General features: G+C 38.9%; 2 protein-coding genes across 2 annotated transcripts in view; one reads left to right on the top strand and one right to left on the bottom strand.

Moving 5' to 3' along the window:
* The first annotated feature begins 4,713 nt into the window (after nt 1-4,713).
* Nucleotides 4,714-6,812, top strand: LOC144643170 (nanos homolog 1-like). Its single transcript, XM_078502335.1, has one exon. It carries the CDS (start codon nt 5,081-5,083, stop codon nt 5,777-5,779), a length of 699 nt encoding a protein of 232 aa, XP_078358461.1. The 5' UTR covers nt 4,714-5,080; the 3' UTR covers nt 5,780-6,812.
* Nucleotides 6,813-11,020: 4,208 nt separating this feature from the next.
* The window catches only part of LOC144643168 (synaptic vesicular amine transporter-like), a 28,881-nt gene continuing 18,938 nt past the window's right edge, over nt 11,021-20,963 (bottom strand). Inside the window, exons 10-19 of the mRNA XM_078502334.1 lie at nt 18,868-18,963; nt 17,582-17,660; nt 17,304-17,355; nt 16,697-16,760; nt 15,078-15,129; nt 13,873-13,940; nt 13,600-13,645; nt 13,146-13,252; nt 12,035-12,124; nt 11,021-11,392 (exon numbers count right to left, since the gene is read on the bottom strand). Coding sequence (XP_078358460.1) covers nt 12,084-12,124; nt 13,146-13,252; nt 13,600-13,645; nt 13,873-13,940; nt 15,078-15,129; nt 16,697-16,760; nt 17,304-17,355; nt 17,582-17,660; nt 18,868-18,963 — 605 coding nt within the window. The 3' untranslated portion in view covers nt 11,021-11,392; nt 12,035-12,083. The remainder of the gene's footprint in view (nt 11,393-12,034; nt 12,125-13,145; nt 13,253-13,599; nt 13,646-13,872; nt 13,941-15,077; nt 15,130-16,696; nt 16,761-17,303; nt 17,356-17,581; nt 17,661-18,867; nt 18,964-20,963) is intronic.

The raw sequence follows: 20,963 nt of genomic DNA, 5'->3' as shown, positions 1-20,963 counted from the left end.
AACCTGATTTTTGCGTGAATCAGATTTGCAGCTTAAAAACTAATACCAGCATCTTAAACCATGATGTACTGCAAGTTAAATATTCAAGAATTAAAAGATTCTATATGTTTGATTTCGAATAAATCGCAAAACATATTTCAGATTGTACTTTTTGCGTAGATATAATAAATGAGCCGGGACACAAACACTACGTAGACGAAGTAATCTCAAATAACGTCAAAATGTGTACTAAAGTAATCTTACGAAGTCGTGAAAGTTTTGTTGAGTTTCCATAACGCGATTCTGAGAATTTGTTTTTTTTCTTTAAACAACTCGTATTGTAATTTTCGGATAATTTTCGGTTTTAAGTGCTTTTTGAAAAATCTATAAAACGGCCCGATAGATTTTCTTTAAACTTTCAGCACGGAAGCTCAATTATGTAAAGAATTTTATCGCAATGTAATTTTTTTAACGTTACTATTATTGTAACACATATTTTCCTTTTTTTTAGTTTTTAACATTTCATAAGTTTTTATCATTTTGTAGCATTTTTCTTCTTCTTCTTTTTCTTCTTCTTATGATTATGAATATTATTAACATTATCAACATCATCATTATTATCATCATCATTATTATTAATATTATTACTTTGGTATTGGTTATTTTACAGGTTGTTTAAAACTTGGTCGAAAGTGAATTAGTTACCGGTTACTCGTACAGCAGAGGCAACACTTGGCAAAATTAAGTTATGTTTTGCGCAAAACAAGAAGTTAAGAGAATGAAGTTTACGAGTGGGAGGAATGATGGTGGGCATTTCATCTTATCTGAATTGGGGGGTGGGGGAGATTTTCTGCGCTTTTAGTCAGGCAATAAGGTCCTTCCCCTAGATCCGCCACTGTCTCCGCAGTGACTTAAACTAGTGGACACTCAGGTATGTAGGAAAAAATGCTGGGAACTCTGGTAAAAAGTAAAGAAGTAACGCCGTGTGATCGGAACATGCTGTTTTGTAACACTCCGTCCGAAAAGGATCATTTCGATATGATTTTCCGCTAGCCCAGGAAAAGATCTAGGGGGAGTGGATTGGGCCACCCCCTAGATCCACCAAAAAGACATAAATAAGCACATTAAAATAGAAAATAAGGACAATGACACTGAGAAAGGTGTAAAAATAGTGGATATTTTTAACTATAATAAAATTAAAATATTTGCTAACATCCACGCCTCCTTCTCTACATATATATAAAAAACCTGCCGTTAAAATAAAATAGTAAACAAAATAATCGCTTTCAGCCACCCCCCTTTGAAAAATCCTGTATCCGCCCCTGTAGCCAGCGTGCAGACATGATCTATTTTCGTAAAGAAATAAGAGACGTCCGCAAAAAGTTCCTGCTGGATTAACCATTTTTATAAAGAGTGCCGTTAACTTTATTCATATTGGAATAAAGTTAAAGGAACCTTGCTGTTAGTTTTATGAAAGTTCATGATATGAACGTCAGTGTTATCAGTTTTATTGGCTTATCGGTTGGTTTTGATCGTTTTTGTCGAAAAATCCTCTGATGCTCGAATCACTGGGTTAGATACCTTAAAAAAATATCGCGAAATTAAAAGTGTCGCGAAAAATAAGTGTCGCTAACATAAGATGACGCAAAAATTGAGCGACCGTCATTGTGTCCATTATTAAAGAAAGGATGAATGTATTTCGAATAAGACGTATAGAAAAGGAAGTTCATAATCACTGCTGCATGCCTTCCATGTCCAAGCAACACTTCTCTGATCAAAAAACATCCCACTAGATTCAAAATTTTTTGTGGATGTGTCCATTCTCACCGTTTTCTCTACTTGTATCTCTTAACTCCTTGACTAAATGGTGGCCGTCGGAAATGTGCATCTTACAGTTACGAAGACATCTGCGTCTCTTAAAAAAGGTATCTTGTAAAGGGTCTGGTCTCACATTCAGATTGTCAAGAAAATAATCAAACTTGTAAAGTTATGGGTAAAATCGCGAAATTAAATGATTTTGGATACGACATTTTTAGCAAAATCGCGGAATTTAAGTGTTGCGAAATATTCGATCTCGGAAATCGCGGAACTAAACGTGTCGCGAAAATTTCTTGTCAGGTTCCATAAACAAACCCGCCTTTACAGCACCCCCCCCCCCCTTTCCCCCTTTAATTCCACCATCCCTATCCATCACACACATCTGAACCCACCAAGATGCAAGGAACGCAATTTCTCAACAAGGAATTGTTTTTTTTTTTTTAATTTTGAGGCACTGATAAACGTTTTGTTGGAGATGGAGTTATCTATCTCCCCGAAAGTGCTTCCCGAAATTTTCGGTTGAGGTGTGCATGTTCAGACCGAAATATGTGGCTTTTCATACCTTAGCCGGTCCTAACCCAACAATCGATGCCTATTCCAGAGAGAAGGGCTTCACATGATCGCCCATGTTTCGCACCGCACTACTTCTCTTTTACTGGGAGGGATAATAGAACTAAATAATTTTCTTCAGAAAATCAAACCCAATTCCAGATCAGCGTGCCAACAACACATACCGGTATGTTAATGTGCCAGCTCACCACGAGTCTCTCGTAGCTCAGTTGGTTAGAGCGCTTAACCAGTATCTGAGAGGTCATGCGTTGGGGACTCCAATTCTTTGGCCCATGCTCGTGTCATTGTTGAAAAATTAATCTTCAATATTTATCACCGAGCTTAAAATTTACCGTCTTTATTATTTACTACACACGGTTGATGATTTCGATCATTTCTGATCCTAGCAGTATGCCGGGACGTCGTGACACATATCAACTCTATTGAATTATGTAACAATGGCCCAGCTCATCCTTATAGTCTCTATATCGAACTTGAGCTCAGCTGGTTAGAGCGCCCAACCGCTATCTGGGAGGCCATGAGCCTCCCACGAAGCGTTCTTAGGGGCGATCAAACACGATCGCCCCTAAGAACGACTGCGTGGGAGGTTAGGAGGCCATGGGTTCGATTCCCGTCGGGGACTCAGAATTTTTCTTTGTCCTATGCTCGTGTCATTGTTGAATAATTAATCTTTAAAACATCCTTATTTCAGAAATATTTTAAATGACCAAAATCTTTGCCTCTTCCATGTCAGACCAAAACGGCCTGAAAATTACTTTGGCGTAACATAAAGTACATACGTTCTACTGTTAAGATATACGTTAGGTAATTTCTGATGGGCACCTCTTCCTCCAATTTAAAGACTCGCGCGACTTAGAAATATAAACACCCCCTACCCCTCTACGTGGGTGCAGCGACTAGTTTGCTGTAGACCCCTTACCTACCCGGGTTACCTACTGTGTGATTTATATAGAAGATGGTCTTAAAATTAAAAAAAAAATCAATGATGATTTGAGATGGTATAAACTTCTCAGCAAGGCCTAAAGCTACATCATTCATTTGTGATCAGAAAAAGTAGCTCGAACAGGCTGCGACTGAATTTGTATTTCGTTTATGACACAGTAACCACGAACCTAGCCTGCGAAAACCCCCTCCCCCCCCTCGTTCGGGGACGCGCGCGGATCGGGCGTGAGGCGGCTGTTCGCGGCTACCACGAACCCTGCCGCGAACTGATCGATAGGGAAAAATAATTAAAATTCCCCCAACGGTCCACATGGTCCATGGAAACGTAAAACTGCAAACATTTTACTTTTCTTGTCGCTCTCCCCAGATCCTTTTTTCCGTTCTAGGCTCCTCGTTCACCCATATTAGACTTTCAATTTAATTATTTTGCCCAAGAAATATATTTTTTTGACAGTTCTACTGCAGGGTGGCCACTGCAGTAGCTGTTGATCTGAATAATTTTATAATTTCTTTTTCGACACTTAAATCATTATATTTTAATCGCTCACCCGTGTGAAATTAATAATATTTTTTTCCAGGGTTTTCGATTACATCGATTGAATTGTTTTAGACGGTCTAATATCGAAATGCAGGAAACAAACCCAACTTCCGGTTGACCGCCATTATATATTAGCCGTGGTTATTTACAGGATGTCGGGCAAGTGATAGGCATTTATCACGTTGCCTCGAATCTGTCAACGGCAGAAGTCTCTGAAGGTAATCTATTCACGTTTGATCCCTGATGTTAATCATCGCACACTTCTAAAAAAGCTGAGATCCGATTTGCCGTTTCACTGAGCTCAGCAGAGAGTCTCTTCTCGGCAACTTTACCACTGATTGACAATTGAAAAACAGCAACTTTAATTAACAAATTCGGATCGAAATCTCAGCGGAGGGTCCAAAGATTTCACGCTCTAATGAAAAACTAATAACCATTTGAATAGCAGACTTTGAAGGTGTTTATTTTTACACTGTGCTGCTCCCGACCTTTGCTTACAATGGCCACAGAATTGTTTCACGAAAGAGAAATTAGTGAGCTGTCAGCGTGACAAGATTGCCTAATTGTGTACACTGTATTTCCATGACAATCGATATTTGAACACAGCTTTGTGATTGGAGGTAAAACAATATGTAATTGGAGTGATTTGGCGCCCTAGAGTCCCTTGAATGACACTGTAATCCACGCTGTTGATCAAAAAAGAACCTGTCAAAATCCATCAGACATGCTTCGGTGAACATGACTAAGCGACTTGAACCCTTTCGGGAGGGGAGCCAAAAAAGTTTTGATTTCGATTAGCGCTGTTGAGAATAAGCCCCCAAGTGCGTTAAATAGCGTCTTTTGGCAAATTTTCTTTAATCGCTTCAACGAGTAGCGTTCTCGATTTCAGACAGCGCTATGAAGTAGGTCATTTTGTGAGGCGAGAAAATTTACTCCTTTCGTTATCCCCGTGTGTATGTTATTATCAGCTCATTTGACGTCATAGAGCGCAAGCGCAGTATGGCGCATTTTGACAACTGATTGAGTAGCAAAGTCACGCCTCCTTTACTCTGCTTCAAAAAAACTACGTCCCGCTGATTCCCATGCGAGTTTCTGGGTTGCATTGACAAACAACCACTAATCTGCCCTCTGGCAGAGCAAGAACGTAAATTCTACACCGCGATTCACGTCTGGAGTGAAAAGGGAAGCCTGACCTTTCAACGTGGGTTCGCAAAAGCATCACTGAAACGAAAGATGTCGCTAAGCGAAGTAATGCTGAAAACGCTCATTCCAAGTAACTTCTTGGATTCGGATGACGAGGAGATAAAGTCGTTAACTTGTCCTCCCGAGACGGACGATTTGCAAAGGAGCGAATTTCACATGTTCAATGATTATTTTGGCTTGAGCAATTTGGTGCAAAGAGTAAGACAAGCGAACAATGACTTCGACTATTTAACGGGGGAAAATTTTGGAGTCAGCAAATTGCCGCCAAGACGTGACCGCTTTGACAGCATCGATTCCGAAAATTCATCATCTGGTAGCTGTGATTCGTTCACTGATCACTTTGGAGATGGGCCTTTCCAGCCATTCAACTCTTCATCACTACTGCACAGTGCAGCTTCCAAGCGGAAAGAAGCCGTTTTGCCGCCAAGCCGACGGATTAAACCGTCTGCGAGAGCTCCTGCTCCAGTCTCGAATCGCCAAAACGTGTGCGTGTTCTGCAGAAACAACGGTGAAAGCGAGGAGGTCTTCTCATCTCATCAGCTAAAAGGTCCGGATGGCAAGACGACATGTCCTATTCTGAGAGCATATACCTGTCCAATCTGCAAAGCAAGCGGCGATGAGTCGCACACCATCAAGTATTGTCCGCAAAACCAACAAGCGCAGCAAAGCAATGGCGGTCAATTGCCGAAGGTGCCCAGGAATCGTGTTCTCCCCAAAAGGAGTCGCTGAACTTTCCTCACAGATTCTAAAGTAAGACTTAGCGTGAAATCATTATGTAAAGATTTTTTAAGGGTAAATTTAGAGTTTATATGCCGATTTTAAATTTATATTCGGGTTGTTGTGTTATTTGTTTACAACATGGATCGCTTACTATTTCCAAGACAGCGTGCAGCAGCGCAACGATCACAGTGAGCTAAATTATTATTGCGTTTATATAGCAAAACCCACAAATGACGGTGCAGATTGCTGCTATTCGTATTATTAAGGCCCCTTTCATTCAAGGCGTGTTAGTACAGTAAAGTTAGTATTCATTTTCTTCTTTCACTTTCGAGCCTTCAAGTTCTACGTGAGATAGGCTTCCATGTTTTGTTAGGTTAAATTCGCGGCGATCTGCATTCAGAACGGAAATTTCAGGAAGATTATTGTTAAAATTTAGTATTTAGTTCCCCACAGAAGATGTTGTGTAAATGTTGCGGAAATTACAATATTTTACCCCAAAGTGGTTGGACTAGTTAGAGGTTTAACTTATCGAATATGTATCTATGTAAAATTTTCGAATTGTAGCAGAATACAATATTGAATTTTCACCCTCTAAGTGTAAAGTATTTTAATATGAAAGTGTTGATTAAGAATTTTGGTCCAGAAAAGGAGAAATTATGATTAATAATGTGTTTTATAATTCCCAATTCTTCTCTAAGGGAGGTTTTTCAAATAATTTGTCGATATTTACGATGTAGAAATTTACTACTTTGAAAGTAGGTTTAATGCTACCTGGTTGTAGAGGTGGACTTTTGAATGAATTTTATTGTAATTTTTAACAGCTGTGTTCTAAATACTGGCTGCAAATGATGTCATGAAAAAAAATCAAGGTTTATGAGAAAGTTTTTTAATATTAAGACTGGCATCCTTTATTGTAACGTCAGAAAGTTTTGAGTACGATTTGTATTTATACATTAAGCTAATTCTAATATCAAAGGAGAAATTTTGTATGGCTTATTGAAAGGAAGAGAAAGATTAAAACCTCGTTTTGCAATTTCTAAAACAGTGTCTGTGTTTTTGTTACTACGTGTTTTAATAATGTGACCTTTCTTTCATAAATTCCATAGTCTCTAAGCTTTTCGTTTCTTTCGCGCGCTTTCCGCTTCTCTGCGCCGATGAATTTGTCGGATTACAATGCGTTTTCATACGTTTGAGAAGCTTAGCAAACCGAATTTCAATCAAAATATACCGTGTCTTATTCGCTATCTGCTTCTGCGTTTTAGATCGAGCGATAAATGAAAGAGCGATCATGCTGCCGAGCGAGTAAAATTTTTTCGAGGTCAATGTAAACAAACCATGTGCTTTCGGCGAGTTGGTCGAAAATGACGAAGCCGTTATATTTTTGGAGCGGAGAAAGGTTTCTAGCGATTGGGCAATGTTCAAAAGCATTCACAGGGGTTCTTTCAATTTACAGGTTCAATTCCCAAGTGGGTACATTGCTTTTGAAGCCGAAAGGTTTCTTTTGATAGCTATGCTCAAATCTCTTTGTTGTCTTTGTTTACGTCACTAAGAAGGACAGCTGGTCTTTCAAAACGAATTTATTTTTCACGAATTGCGCGCTGCAAGAGTCACAAGCGAGCAACAAAACAAATCAGCATGAATAACGAGAATTTGATTTCAGAATCCCTGAGATCCGTTTTGTTTCGCTGCCCCTTTAAAAACATTTCAGGAAATCAGCGTCGCGCCGAATAAAGCGGACGTTGGAAAGCCAACAGATCACAAAGGACATGAGCTTATTTAAGAATTCACAACGCGTGCAGTATGCAAATCACGGCTAAAATAATTCAGAAAGTCAGCCGACTGTCAAAGCCTTTGAAAGAAAGGAAATTACCTGTAATCAAGGTCGTAAACAGAAATGCAATTATAGACCGAAACAATCGAACACGCTTATAGCTTTGAAAGCCGCAAGCACATTGCTATTGTGATGCAAATTGGGTTAATTGTAGGCTCTGTTTCAATGTGGATTTTATTTTCGGTAAAGGTAAAAAAAACGTGCTGCCAATAGTATTCAATTTTAAAACTTGGAAGGGGATCTTTTAACATCATACATAGTTCTCGAGGAATGTGGTCCAGCGTCGATTTCCCGTCTTACTTTCAATATTTGAAGGCCGAACCTCTCAAACAAGATTAAATCGATCTCAGCGCATTGAATATTGACAATATTGTCTGCTGTTTCATTGTAAGAAGTCGTATCTAATGTTTACTGATTTTCAAACCGAAGAATGCGAGCGAAAATCGAACATAGTTTACGTTTCGTTTTGCAGACGCGAAAATCAGAGCAAAGCGCCTCTAATCTCGCGCCAAAATTGACAAGTGAACTGTCAAAAGCCAACAAAAGACACAAAAGAGACGTGATAATTGATAAGGGTCATGCAGTGATGCCGAAAGACCGGAAGTAAGCTAGACAAGCTTATTCTTTACACGAAAGCACATTCTTTCCCATTTATTTCCTTGCATAATTTGCTCTACAACTGGAAAATATCACTTTTCTGACCTTGCAAACGCAGAGCACTGCGTTATCTTACGCGAGGGGTGTCTTTCTCAGCTTTCTGCAATTTGTTGATAGGCGTGCAAAATTTATATTGGTATTGATCAATTATTTTTCTCAGCCGTGAATTTACTGGCCTCTGACACCTGGCGTTTAATATAAACGAGATCAAAATATCGCTAAATGTGGCCACTGACTGGAAAACAATCCAAAACATGGCGCCATATGGTGTGAAAAGTTAATACAAACAGCTTTATTCCGGGAATCCCCCCTCAAACATAGAATGTTTTGATCAGATCAGAAGCCTGGAGCATTTGTATTATCACCAAAGCTGGCCAGACGACCACATGTGGCTGGCGGTAAAATTCCGTTAATTTTATTTTAGCGAAAAGAAAAATTGCGGACACCCCATCTGGAAAACATCCCGCCATTTAATAAAATTTCGCTTTCGATAGTGTTTATCCGTTTTCGCGAAAGCACATTTGCGTTGAAACTTAAATCAGCGAAACATTGTTTTATTTTGGCTTTTTTCAAGTTGTTATTAAAATACATCTTGAATTGAACTGTGAAGACAAAACCATTGATGATACCCGTTATGTACAGTTCAGCTTGTTTCAGAAGTGTTTCCCTTTGCTCATATACCAGCTCAAGAACCCACGATTTTTTTTCTTTCTAATAGCAATCGGATCCTATTAACCCCACTGACCCTGAAAGCTGTTCCTTTTAAAGTACACGTAGAAACTGACAAAAGTGGGCAATGTTTTAAGACTTTTTTCCCGACTCGACTACTGGTTTTTCCCAATTGTCACACGAAAAAAAAAAAAAAACATAACTTAAAACTCGCAATATTTAATACCTATTTTCAAATATTTTTGTGACTATGAAATGGAAAAATGATATTGATCAGAAAATTTGTTTTATTTTCATGGACGCTATTTTAAGATGTAGGAAAATTTAAATTCCTCTGAAATAAACGAATTTAAATCTGGGTAGCCCGCATTATGTATGCTAGCAATAAAATTAATACCGAACTTGTCACTTTGACGAATTGATGTGAACTGTTTAATTGCCTTCAAAATTGGTTGCGTGCATTGGAATCTCAACGCTTCCTTATGTTTAGTCAGGGTTTTAATAGTGACATTAAAAGTAATGAAATATTTGCCATTGAAAACAAACACACAAAATCGAGAAAGGCGAGATAATTTAATAAAGCCAAAGCAGAAAACGCGAACAGATAAAAATCACTGGGAACGGAACGCGGAAAACGAAGGGATTTCCTGTAAAATTGAGGTGTTAAACGCAAGTCGGAAAGAGCAAAGAAGCCAAAACAGATATAAATGGGCGGACAGGATTTCACCTTTTCGGCTCCACAACATGTGCAATTGATGGTTTCAGTTTCACTTAGAAACTGAAAAATCCAATTTGTGGTGCGTCTCAATTATGGAACCATGTACATTCTTTGTTCATTGCAAAGCGGATCGCATCAAATTTCTTGTGTTGTCAGTTTCAGCTAACAAATTAATTGGCCTGTCTGAAGAATTGAAAGTACTCTTTTGTAAGAGCGTTTCTGTGGATGTCTCTTGTTCATTTATTTACGACACTAAACAAACAGAGATAAAACAAACCTCCCACGCGCCCGAACGTTTTTGATTAACATCTGCACACCTTACGCCTCAAACACAAAGACAAAGGTGTCAAAAATTGTCCTATTTTAAGAGTGCTAATGGATTGATGACGCATCGCCCCTCGCGACTGCCAATCCACCACAAAAAAATATTTTGATCAGTTTCAAAAGCGAATTTCTCTTTGTTAAGATGATTCACTTTAAAGAAATCGAGAGAAACCATTGCAACGATTGGCACTGATCTGGGTTCCCTCCTGCACTAAATGGGCTTCCTGCCAACATTTGATATGATTTCCTAGTTTGATTCAGAAAAATGTCAACAGAGGTTAACTGTTTACACGAGCTAATAAACAACGGTACTTGGCTGCGTAAAATTAAATTTTTAGTGCGTCACCGATCAGTAATATATTCTGGAACCGAATTCCTAAAAATCTATGTTGTTGGCAAGGAGTTACGAGTTTGTCTACAACAAGTAATTCTTTTTGAAGCTTAAGGGGTTTTTGACACACAAAAAATAGAAATAAGGGCACTTTGTTACTGGGAAGAAACCTGGTATTATTTCGGACATCCGTTACAGATGTGTTAATCGACATGCCGGGAAAATGCTGGTGAATCAAAGCAAACATTGCAACAAAATTTGATCCACTGCCAAAATGTAAAAGATGTGGAGTAAAAAGGATATGGCGAAAGAATGGGGTCAGAAGCATTGGGTCAGTGAGAAGTGGGGGTGGGGTGGGGATGGTACTGGACTAACATTTTAGAGCATATAAAGAGTTAAATGAATTCATCCTCTTTGCCTTTTAGCATATTCAAAGTAATAAAAGTTGTAAGCTAAGGGGAATGCAAGATTTTGCAGCACTTGAGCCTTGCTCTGCGGAAGAGCGACTTAACTACGTTAGACCACAAAAATGTTTTTATATTTGTTTGGTGCACGAAAGTTTTTTTTTTGAATTCAGTAGACCACATAGACCACATGCTGCAAAAGTGGAACCATTTTATTAAAAAAAAACCTTTAAATGAAATTGTTTTTACACTTTGTCTGTGGCGATCGGTAGATGTAATTTCAGTAGAATGATTCATCCGATCTGAGATTATTAAATTGTTTTTCTTCAATTCTATATAATGACATTTATGTGGAGATTATTTTTACACGTTTTCAAAAGAAATACACGTGTATATAGATTAGGAACGTTTTTTTACAAGAAATACACGTGTAGAGACCAGTAGGAAACGGTTTTTTATGCCACGTACATGCGTGAAGACGTGCTTTAAAACGTTTATTACAATACTTACTTGGGTGAAGGTTTTTTTAGTTTTACATATACGTTTAGCTTCCAGTGGTCAAGAAACATGAAATGTTACTCCATTCACGCAAAGGCTACTCAGAAAAAACAGGAACGATATTTCATCTGATACATAGAACATGTTTGGACAGCAACAGCCTCTTCTTCGTTCAATTGCTTTTTCCATCCTACAATAAAAGAATAAAACCAGATCTAGACAAAGCATGCGCGTTTGCTACAACAAATCGTGGTACCGTTAAATTGACAACACGACGACTCCGGTCAGGCTCGAACCCTAATCCAGGATAAGCATGAACTTTGATTTCAGATTTTTAAACTTTTCAGTGAGGTTTTTTGCTTATCAGCTCCTGTCTGACTAGTCTCATTCGCAGCCGCTATTGGGATGTCACGCAACGCTCCCCCCAAAGAAGCTTTCTTTGGTGAGAGCGTTGCGTGACATCCCAAATAGCGACTGCGAAGTAGACTACTGTATCTACTGTCTGACGGGAATTGAAGAGGTTTCGATTCTTATTCGCCAATCGAAAACTAGCACGACCAATCGCGATCAAGCGCACAAATGGCGCAGAATGTATGCCCCATGCTGCTTAGCAACGCCTGTTATGAAAACCGCGGGCTCACGTGCAATTGATTCTCGCAGCTAAACTGTCCCCTGTGAAGTCTGTGTTACGCGTCAGTCTTTCTCAGCTGTCATTCGGGCCGTCACGCAATGCTTCTCCTCGCTGTTGTATGCGTTGCGCGACGAGCCAAGTAACAAAGTACCAGTTCGGCTCAGGGAGACGAAGAAAAGGGTTTCCAAATATTTTTTTTACCTTTCATACTGGTGCTTTCTCCTTTTAATCTTTCTTGACATTTTGGTTGTCATAACTCCGATGATTCTCTTTCTCCGTCAATAGCTGAAACTAAAACCATCCCGTTTCAATATGGGGTGATATGATGATACAGTCTAATGGTTGCGAGAGTACGAGAGGAGCAAAGGAACAAATTCAGAAGTTTAGAAAAGCTAGATAGATAAGGTAAGGTAAGTTGAACGTGAAATCTACGTTCGAGTCTAGTGGCCCAACAGACCGGAGCCAATTTCAGTAGCATGAAGCGACTAGGAGTATTTCTACCCCCTGGATTTGCTGCTAGGATCTGGGGCTGGATAGGCTGCTAGTCCATCGCAGGGTTACTCCAAGTATTTAATTCGCCGATACCCATTTATAAACCTGCGTGGAAAAAGGCACTATGAGAGTTAAGTGTCCGGAGTTTGACAGCTCCCCCCTGGATGGGATGCTAGTCCATTGCAGGGTTATCCCCAGCATTATTTCGCCGGTACCCATTTATACACTTGGGTGGCGAGAGGCACTATGAGAGTAATGTGTCTTGCCCAAGAACACAACACAGTGACCCCAGCCAGGGCCGTGAACCTGGGCTGCTCGGTCCGGAATCCAACGCGCTAGCCATTAGGCCATCGCACCTCCCAAAGATAGACAAGACACAATCAATTATTCGTAACGCAAAATGATGGACTAAAATCTTTTAGCTACATCAAACATTGTAGTAAACCAGTTAAGGTATATATGTATATGCATGTAATTGACCACTCCCCAAGGGACTTTTCAGGGCCAATGTAAACAACTCTGAAACAAATATTGTAAAGAAAATAAGAATCCCAACTATCAGGAGGCAGCGTTGGCTACTTACAGCGTAGCCGAGGAGTTGATTCGGGGCTACCGAAAAACACCAGCTAGTGGTCAGAACGGGACTTGAACCCGCGACCTCCGGATCAGTCCGGCGCTCTAACCACTCGGCCACGCTGCCTCCCTAAGGTCAAGGTTAGAGTGCAGCTAAGGAGAAACATGCTCATCCAACACGAAACATGTTTAATCGTCTAGTCCAGGGCTAAGAAAAGAATGCAGAATAAAAGCTGATACACTGTACCTTCTATCTCTTCATTCTGTAATAATTGATGCTTAACCGGTGGATTTCTTAGAAACAAAAGCAGTGGAGCAAAGAGAAGATTCAGAATCGCTAGTCCTCGCAGAAGCCTTGTAAAAGAGAAACAACAAAAGGATCATATAAGTTTCCCTTTTCTTCGATGGGGGCATCAACGTATTAATCCTAGTCAGTGGTTTCTTTCTGTTTTTACGCTGACTGTAGGGGACATTTTTGGTGAGTTTTTAGGAAATGGCATGAAAGTTAGGGGAGGAATAAAATAAGGAAAAAATCTGATACGCATGCATGGTGTCTATCTATGAAATTTTGTAAACTTAAAATTCTTACGTCACTTTCGCTACTGTTTCGGACAATGACATAAAACTGAGCTGAGGGAAACTTCACTGAGCGCTTAATTTTTTGACGGAACAATAAAAACTACGTTCAAACGAGTATTTACCATGGAAAGCTTCCTTTAGCTACTATAACTCCTCCAAGAAGCGGCCCTGTAACAAAAAAGCAAGAAGTTAAGGGATTTTTTTTTATCTTTGGATAAACTTTCTTGTTTGGCAGGATAAACAGAATTCATGAAAATATTCTTTCATCAAGCGTCAAATAGGTTACATCTTTTGCGACTTGCTTTGTATTGTGATCGGTTTTAGTCTAATGAAATGTACGACAATTCTAAGGTGGGGTAAAATTTCCAATATGCAATGGATTTTAAGGTACGTACCAAAGGCGAACCCAACTGAAGCCGCAAAGTCCTCGATAGCAAACACACTGCCGTACACAGAGGCGTGTCTAGGGAAAGAAAGTCAGAACACTGTTATGTAGATCTAAACCCTGTCTAGAAAGTACAACATGTAACTGCAGTTACAGTAAAAACCCGCGTATAAGAACACCTATTTTGGCGGTTCAGGCTGATTTGGTTCTTATATAAAGGGTTATAATCTGCAAAATCAGCCTGTAAGTGTTCTTAAATGTTCTTAAAAAAGTTTCTTAAAATAAGGAAATCTGGCTACAATAGATGAATCAATAAAAATGATTTTAATTTTAATAAAATGATAAATCAGGCAATACTGTACTGTTTGTGGTGGAACTATTTGTGTGCAATGAAAAGTAGTGTTGATCTTTGAATTTTTCCATATAAGAACAACTTTCATTTTTCAGGCTGAATGTGTTCTTATATAAATGGTACTTTATTTCCTAAAATTTAATCCACTTGTTCTTATACGCGGGTTTTTACTGTACTGTATACCAGAGAGATAGCAAGGGAACAGAATTCACGGACTTATTAGCGTTCAAAGAATATCCTGAAGGATTATTTTTTGTAATGCTTTAGGTTGGAAGGATAATTATGTCTGAAGAACTCAATATTCAGATGTTGGTTTTCTGCGAAACTAGCACAGTCTACAGAAAGAAACCACTGATTACCAACCTATCGGCGGGGGAAAGAACAGAGAGAGCACTGTGCTCCTTCGAGAGGCTGCGGGGTTTTAAAGTGAGGAAACGGGAAATGTTTGTGGTGAAAGTAGTGCCATTTTAATGGAAAGAGTTAGGAACAAACTGTGATGGTTGTCTTGGTATAAGCTATTCAAAACGCAAGGATCTGCCAAAAAAATTACTTTTACTTTTATTTATCGGACATCTACAAGCTACAATTCGTGAATAAATCGGCCCTAATAATGGATTTAAATCTACTCAAGACTAACAAAACTAGTCGTTACACTGCAGGACATGGTTAACATAATATTGTACAATATTGTCAGATATCGTCACATTTGGTTTTGTTTTTCGTGGAGGGGGGGGGGTTATTGGATGAGGGTGCCTTTTGTAAGAAGGGTGCTAAATTGAATCATTGGGATAACAAGCCACAAAACAAAAGATCTACACACGGATAGAGTACGAAATAGGAAGAAATGAAAGTGTGTGTGTTACCTGATGTCAACAAGGTTAGCCAAGGCAGCCGCCATACAGGCATCTACCATTCCTGCATGCAGGACAATAAAGAAGTATCGCAGTGTTTTAAAACTCACTGAATAAAACACATGGAGAAACGACAGAAACTACATCAAACCAACACGCCCAGGCCTGCTAAACAGGCATACAACCTCAATATAACAAACATGCTTGATACCAAAGCTAATTTGGATCTTCTCTCTCGAGTGAAGAAGTCGTTCGGCGTAGATAAAGGATTATAGGAACGTTACATAACTTTGTTCGGTGATAACAGTTTATTCTTGTACTCTAAATCAGTTTTCTAAATTAGCTCAGAAACAATAACAAAAATTGTGTTGCCCAAGGCGTGCACTCTCAATATCGCTTTCACTCTCTGCCAAGTTATAATGGACTTTCTGTTACGAATAAAATATTTGAGTTTCCTCGCTTGTGAAAAATATTTTGACTGTTATAACGTCGCTAAAACTAAAATAAATTGTCTAGCATTTATTGCAAGTTATTTCTTTCAATAGTCGTCAAACATAAACAAAATTATCATGCCCAGACAGGACTCTAGTAATGAATAATTAAATGAAGTTTTGGACTCGATTTTGATTATTCGTCACGACTGGGTGGGTTTCTAAAATAGTACTCATTGGGCTTGAGAAATAGACTAAAATAGGTTTATCGCTTTGAGTATAGGGTGTGTTTCTGTAATAGGGTTCACTCAGTACAGGCAAATAAATACAGTACAGGCAAATAAATGCCTGGTCCTGAGGTTTTGTTCTAAAGCTATGGATTGTATATATTTCTCACGTCTGTCAACACCACAGTTGCGTGCAACGGCCATATCACGCTTCGACGCGTTTTGAAGAGTATCACATGCTGAGCTCTTAACCCCCATTAACCGGCACTTCGCGGTAAATAATGTGACTAATATGCTCTGTCAAACACGCCAAAATATAACACTAGGGTGCTCAAGAGCTGATAAAGATCAGTTGTGAAAACCACGATTATTTTAATTAAGAATGAATATAATGGTTGAAGATTGATCACGAGCAAATTTGTTTTTATGCTTAACTAAGCACAACTGGTGTTGAATGTTCGAGCAAGATGACATTAAATCAATATAGCGTTTTGTATGACCTTGAAAGAAATCCTTATTATCGTGATACGTAATTTGCTTATTATGTACTATATCGTAGATCACAATCAAACCCACGGATTCAAGCGTGTTATGACATATATCATGTGTTATTCCAACACCAAAACACAGATAATTTTAATTAGGAGTAAATGTTTTGATTCAGTGTTTAGACTTTTTTCTGTGCCACGATTTTGTTTCGCGGTTGTCAATATTAAGTTGTGAGCTGTGCTTTAGGGCACGTTTAAGAAAGCACATTTGAAATAATAATAAAAAAATCACCACAAATTCTATCGCCAGGATAATCGGATTATCTGAACTCATCTTTTTGATAATCCTATGGATCTCACCTATAGCAAATCCCAGGGAAGTCACCTATAGAAAATCTCAGAGAACTCATCTATAGAAAATCCCAGGGAACTCATCTATAGAAAATCCCAGGGAAGTCACCTATAGAAAATCCCAGGGAACTCACCTATAGAAAATCCCAGGGCAAACAGCGGAGCCGCAAGAACCGCTAGTGTCTTAGCAACCGGAACCTGAGGGGTAACAAGAGAGAGAAGGCACGACTTTTTAAAATATCTCTTCATTCATAAAGGGGTCTACACAGTTTTGCATGCAAAGTTTATTACTTTTTCCAAAATTATTTCCTTTTCTTTGAAGATTAATTTACCGTAAAAATTAAGACTGAGTTAAAATGCTGGGTGATTTTTGAGGAATTGCGTTGCTTGTTACAAGGCAGTACATATGCACGCAAGTTCATGAACGTAAAAAAAAGAATATCCAAAACCATATAAAACGAGTTCTGTGGGGGACATCTCAAACGTAAAAACCCAATAGCAGTTACGTGTAAGCGCGGGAAAGCTCAGTTTCTACAAAATTGTAGCTTAAATTTGATTTTTGTTGCATTGAAACAAACTGTGGATTGGAAATCAACAAGACTTCAATTTTTTCAGCCACGTCTCTTTTATATAATTCTCTGTCATTTTCGTTACCTTAAAATTACTAAACTTGATTTTCAGGTTTCTCTTGATCAATCTGAACAAAACGCTTCCCTGTTAACGGTTTGAAGAAGTACATACCACACATAAACTAACTGCGACCAACACAAGACCAATTATAGATGCAAGCCACCTAAAATAAGCAAAGTGAAAGATCAGTTTGTGAGTATAGGCGAAATCTACCCTGAATCAGTGTTGCAAAATACCTGTCCTTCTGCTATGAAGCAACTAACAATGGCAATATGCAATCCTCCGGGAGGGATGCTAGCCTGCGAATACAGCCGCATCTCCGCGCTCCGATCCGCTTGCTGTGTAAGGACGCAGCAAGCGGATCGTAAAATCGTAAAATGGCTACAGACCTGCCTATCTTGTTTCCCAGTTTTCCTAAAAGAGGTGTGGCTATAAGGTAAGCTCCAGTGCATGGCAAGAAAATGACTCCTGCCAAACAATCAAACAATAAACAATCAATTAATTCATCTATAAACCAATCAATAAGCAATCAAACAGTCAGTCAGTCAGTCAGTCAGTCAGTCAGTCAGTCAGTCAGACAGACAATAAAAGACGTCTTTAGCTTTGTGTGCAAATTGTCCATTTCAGATCATGATGTTCTCTTTCTCCTTTCTTTATCTGAAAAATTCTCACCTAGGCTTGATTACCAGCCGCTGTTCGGGAAATGGGCCCGCACTCAAACAAATACTAAAACTCAAGAGAGTGGTGGAAATCGAGCCTAATTTTCACTTAGATATGATTAAATTTGAAAGAATTTTATCTAAAAGGGTAACATTATATGGTCTGAAATGACACATGGCATAACAGAAAGGTTGCATTTAAATGTTGCTTTAGAGAAGAACACAAGCAAACATTCAACCAGACAGAACTGAGACTGAGGACGTGTCAGTTCCAACTCTTCAACTTGGACTTGGTGTTTAACATAAAATAATGGCTGCGGTCACATCTAGGCTACTAACTATAGTTAAGACGGGGATATCTATAGTTAGCTATTTCGGTAATGTGACCGTTTCTCTGTTCTATAGTTAGAAAATTTACGCCTCGCTGATCCAAAACAATACAGACTAACTATAGTTATACCCAAGCAAGGTTCATAGGTTAGTCTTAAGTTTACAAACGAAACACCAATCAGAATGTGACAATTCTTTTCGCACGTGCGAGATGAACATAAATATGCAGAACAAAGCGTGAAGGGAAGGGAAAAAAGAAAAACAAATGCCAAGAAATTACATTTCACAAATGTTAGCAAACATAAAGCTTGTATTCTTAGGCGTCTAGCATCCTTACTTCATTTTATTTTCTTCAAAGCCGAAATGCCGTGCAAAAAGAGAAAAAAAATAAAGGAACAACTAGACACAGATCAACAACAAGGGCTGTCATGAACTAATTTAAATTCCAAATTATCCAAAAGCTAATCAGAACTAACTATAGTTAACTTCATTGGTGTGACCGCAAAGACAGCTGAAAGCACTAACTATAGTTAGGTATGACGTCACGTAACTTGAGACTAACTAAAGTTAAACTTAGTTACGTCGTAGATGTGACCGCAGCCAATGTCAGAAAAACTTACAGATGTCCCATGATATAAGAGAAAAAACTTTCCGGACTAAAATGGGTACCATTACAATTATTGTACCTATCTGCCATTTCTTGGCATCCATAGTTTCCAGCAACCAGATGGGTAATGTTGGCTCTAGCAGAGCGAAAGCCATGTTGCAGAAGCATATAGCACCTACAGAGCAATCAGTGTACTGTTAACAGAATGATGGTACAGGTCTATGGAGTAATCAATATACTGTTAACAGATGGCAGGCTCAATGTACTGTTAAAAGATGGCACAGGTCTACAACACAGTCAAATGTGTTGTTACAATTTCACCCCTATGATTCTACTTCTAAGCATAGGCTAACAATGCAATGATGATTTTGAGGAGTGAATCACTCAGTTAAACTTAGACAGAAACAGGGGGGGGGGGGAGGTGTCACATTTGAGGTCATTTACTCATCTCGCCTCTGAGGCTTAAAATGTGTAATCTATGTAAATTTAAAAAATTAGAATAGGAAACCATTCATCTTTGTTGCACGCCTAGCAATTTAAGAAGAAACATGCCCCCAAACCCCCTAGATAGCTCATGAACACGTCATAAATTTTGCTCCTCTTCCTATACCATGCTTAGGCACACTCTAGCGTTTTAGATTTTGCCAGTACATGTGCACTTTTTGCCGAAACATTACATCAAGCTGTGGTTGCAATTGTTTGCTTACAAACCTTTCTATGTCATGCACTTGGTAGTGAGTTGACCGGTGGAAAGCATTATCTACCCTCCTACACTGGACCCAGGTGCTGAAATGGTGCAGTATTTATTTATGAAACACATACTGAAAAACACCATGTCAAAAAATACGGATTGAATTTCAGTTTTGTTTTAAGTTTTCCATACATTTGTGTGACAATTTGGATTTCTTTTAGAGATTTCCCCTTTTAGAGATTCACCCTTTTGAGCGGTTTTCACTTGAGTGTCGAAAGTAATTCGCGTTTGCATAAGTTTTGCATTACTATGCTTTGTGATTGGTTTAAAACCATCGCGCCACTTTCTCAGCCAATCAGAAGTAAAACAAACCAATCATGACGCGCTCGCGCACGTTTTCCCGCGCTTCGTGCCGGCTACTTGTATTTGCTTCGAGTTTTGATTGGTTTACTGGATTGTCTGTGTTCTTTGTGATTGGCTTGAGTGATTACTTTGGTTTTGGTTTTACGACACTCAATTGAAAACTGCTCTACAGCTTCTCCATTCCCCGTTTGCTGTTCCTTCCTTTAAACGTGCAGTAATTACCGACACAGCTGCTATGCATCATTGAATATGTTTCTCGGAAAAACAGGAAAGTGATGACGCAGTACATTTTCCCTGTGCAATGAGTCATCAAATTACCATTGTTCTCAAAACATATGATGTGGCGGTCCTACGATTTCTTTCAACCAAAGTCAATATACGAATACCGGTATTCACACTGAAGCTATTCATAGAAGCTACATTCAAGTTGAAGTACGAATATGAGCCAAGAAAAGACGGTGGAAGAACTTATATATGAGCTTGGGAATGGTTCAATGGTGTTAGTTTTGCATAGATTGGCAGATATAAATGAGCAAGAATTCCACGTTGTTAAGGAAAATTACGAAGCTTTTAAAATAAGAGCACTGAAACTTGGAGTAGAGTTGCCCGATTTACCAGAAGATAACCTGAGTCAACAATTTCTGGATGATCAAATCCTTAAAGTCCAGGAATATATCAAGCTTCATAAAACTGCGTCCATGGCACAATTGTTTGATTCAGGTAATACTGCGGAATTTTTCTTGCGGATTCTTGTCATGGCTAAGGTAACCAAATTCGAGACTCCAGAAGAAGGGCACTCTAAGAAACTAGAAACACTTGTTCCAATGGCGAATCAACAACTTCAAAGTGTAATTAAACATGCTGAAGAACTTGGTATAGACCTTGGTGATCAGCTGAAAGAAGAACTGAGGCAAATATGCGACAACTACATGAATTTCAAATTTGATCAAAGCTTAGAAGACAGCATAAGAGTAAAACTTAAGAAGAAACTGTGTGGCCCTAGAAGTGAAATACCCAATCCACCGCCGCCTCAACTTGAGTCATCAAGCACAGTCTATAAACGCAGTGAAGTCGACCCGACCCGAATTATCACAGATCAGTGTTGGACTGTTTCGCTGGTG

Source organism: Oculina patagonica, chromosome 2 (genome assembly GCF_052425735.1).
Source record: "Oculina patagonica isolate OP01 chromosome 2, crgOcupat, whole genome shotgun sequence".
Taxonomy (NCBI): Eukaryota; Metazoa; Cnidaria; class Anthozoa; order Scleractinia; family Oculinidae; genus Oculina; species Oculina patagonica.
The sequence above is the reverse complement of the archived record's forward strand: the minus strand, read 5'-3'. Positions and strand labels throughout refer to the sequence as shown.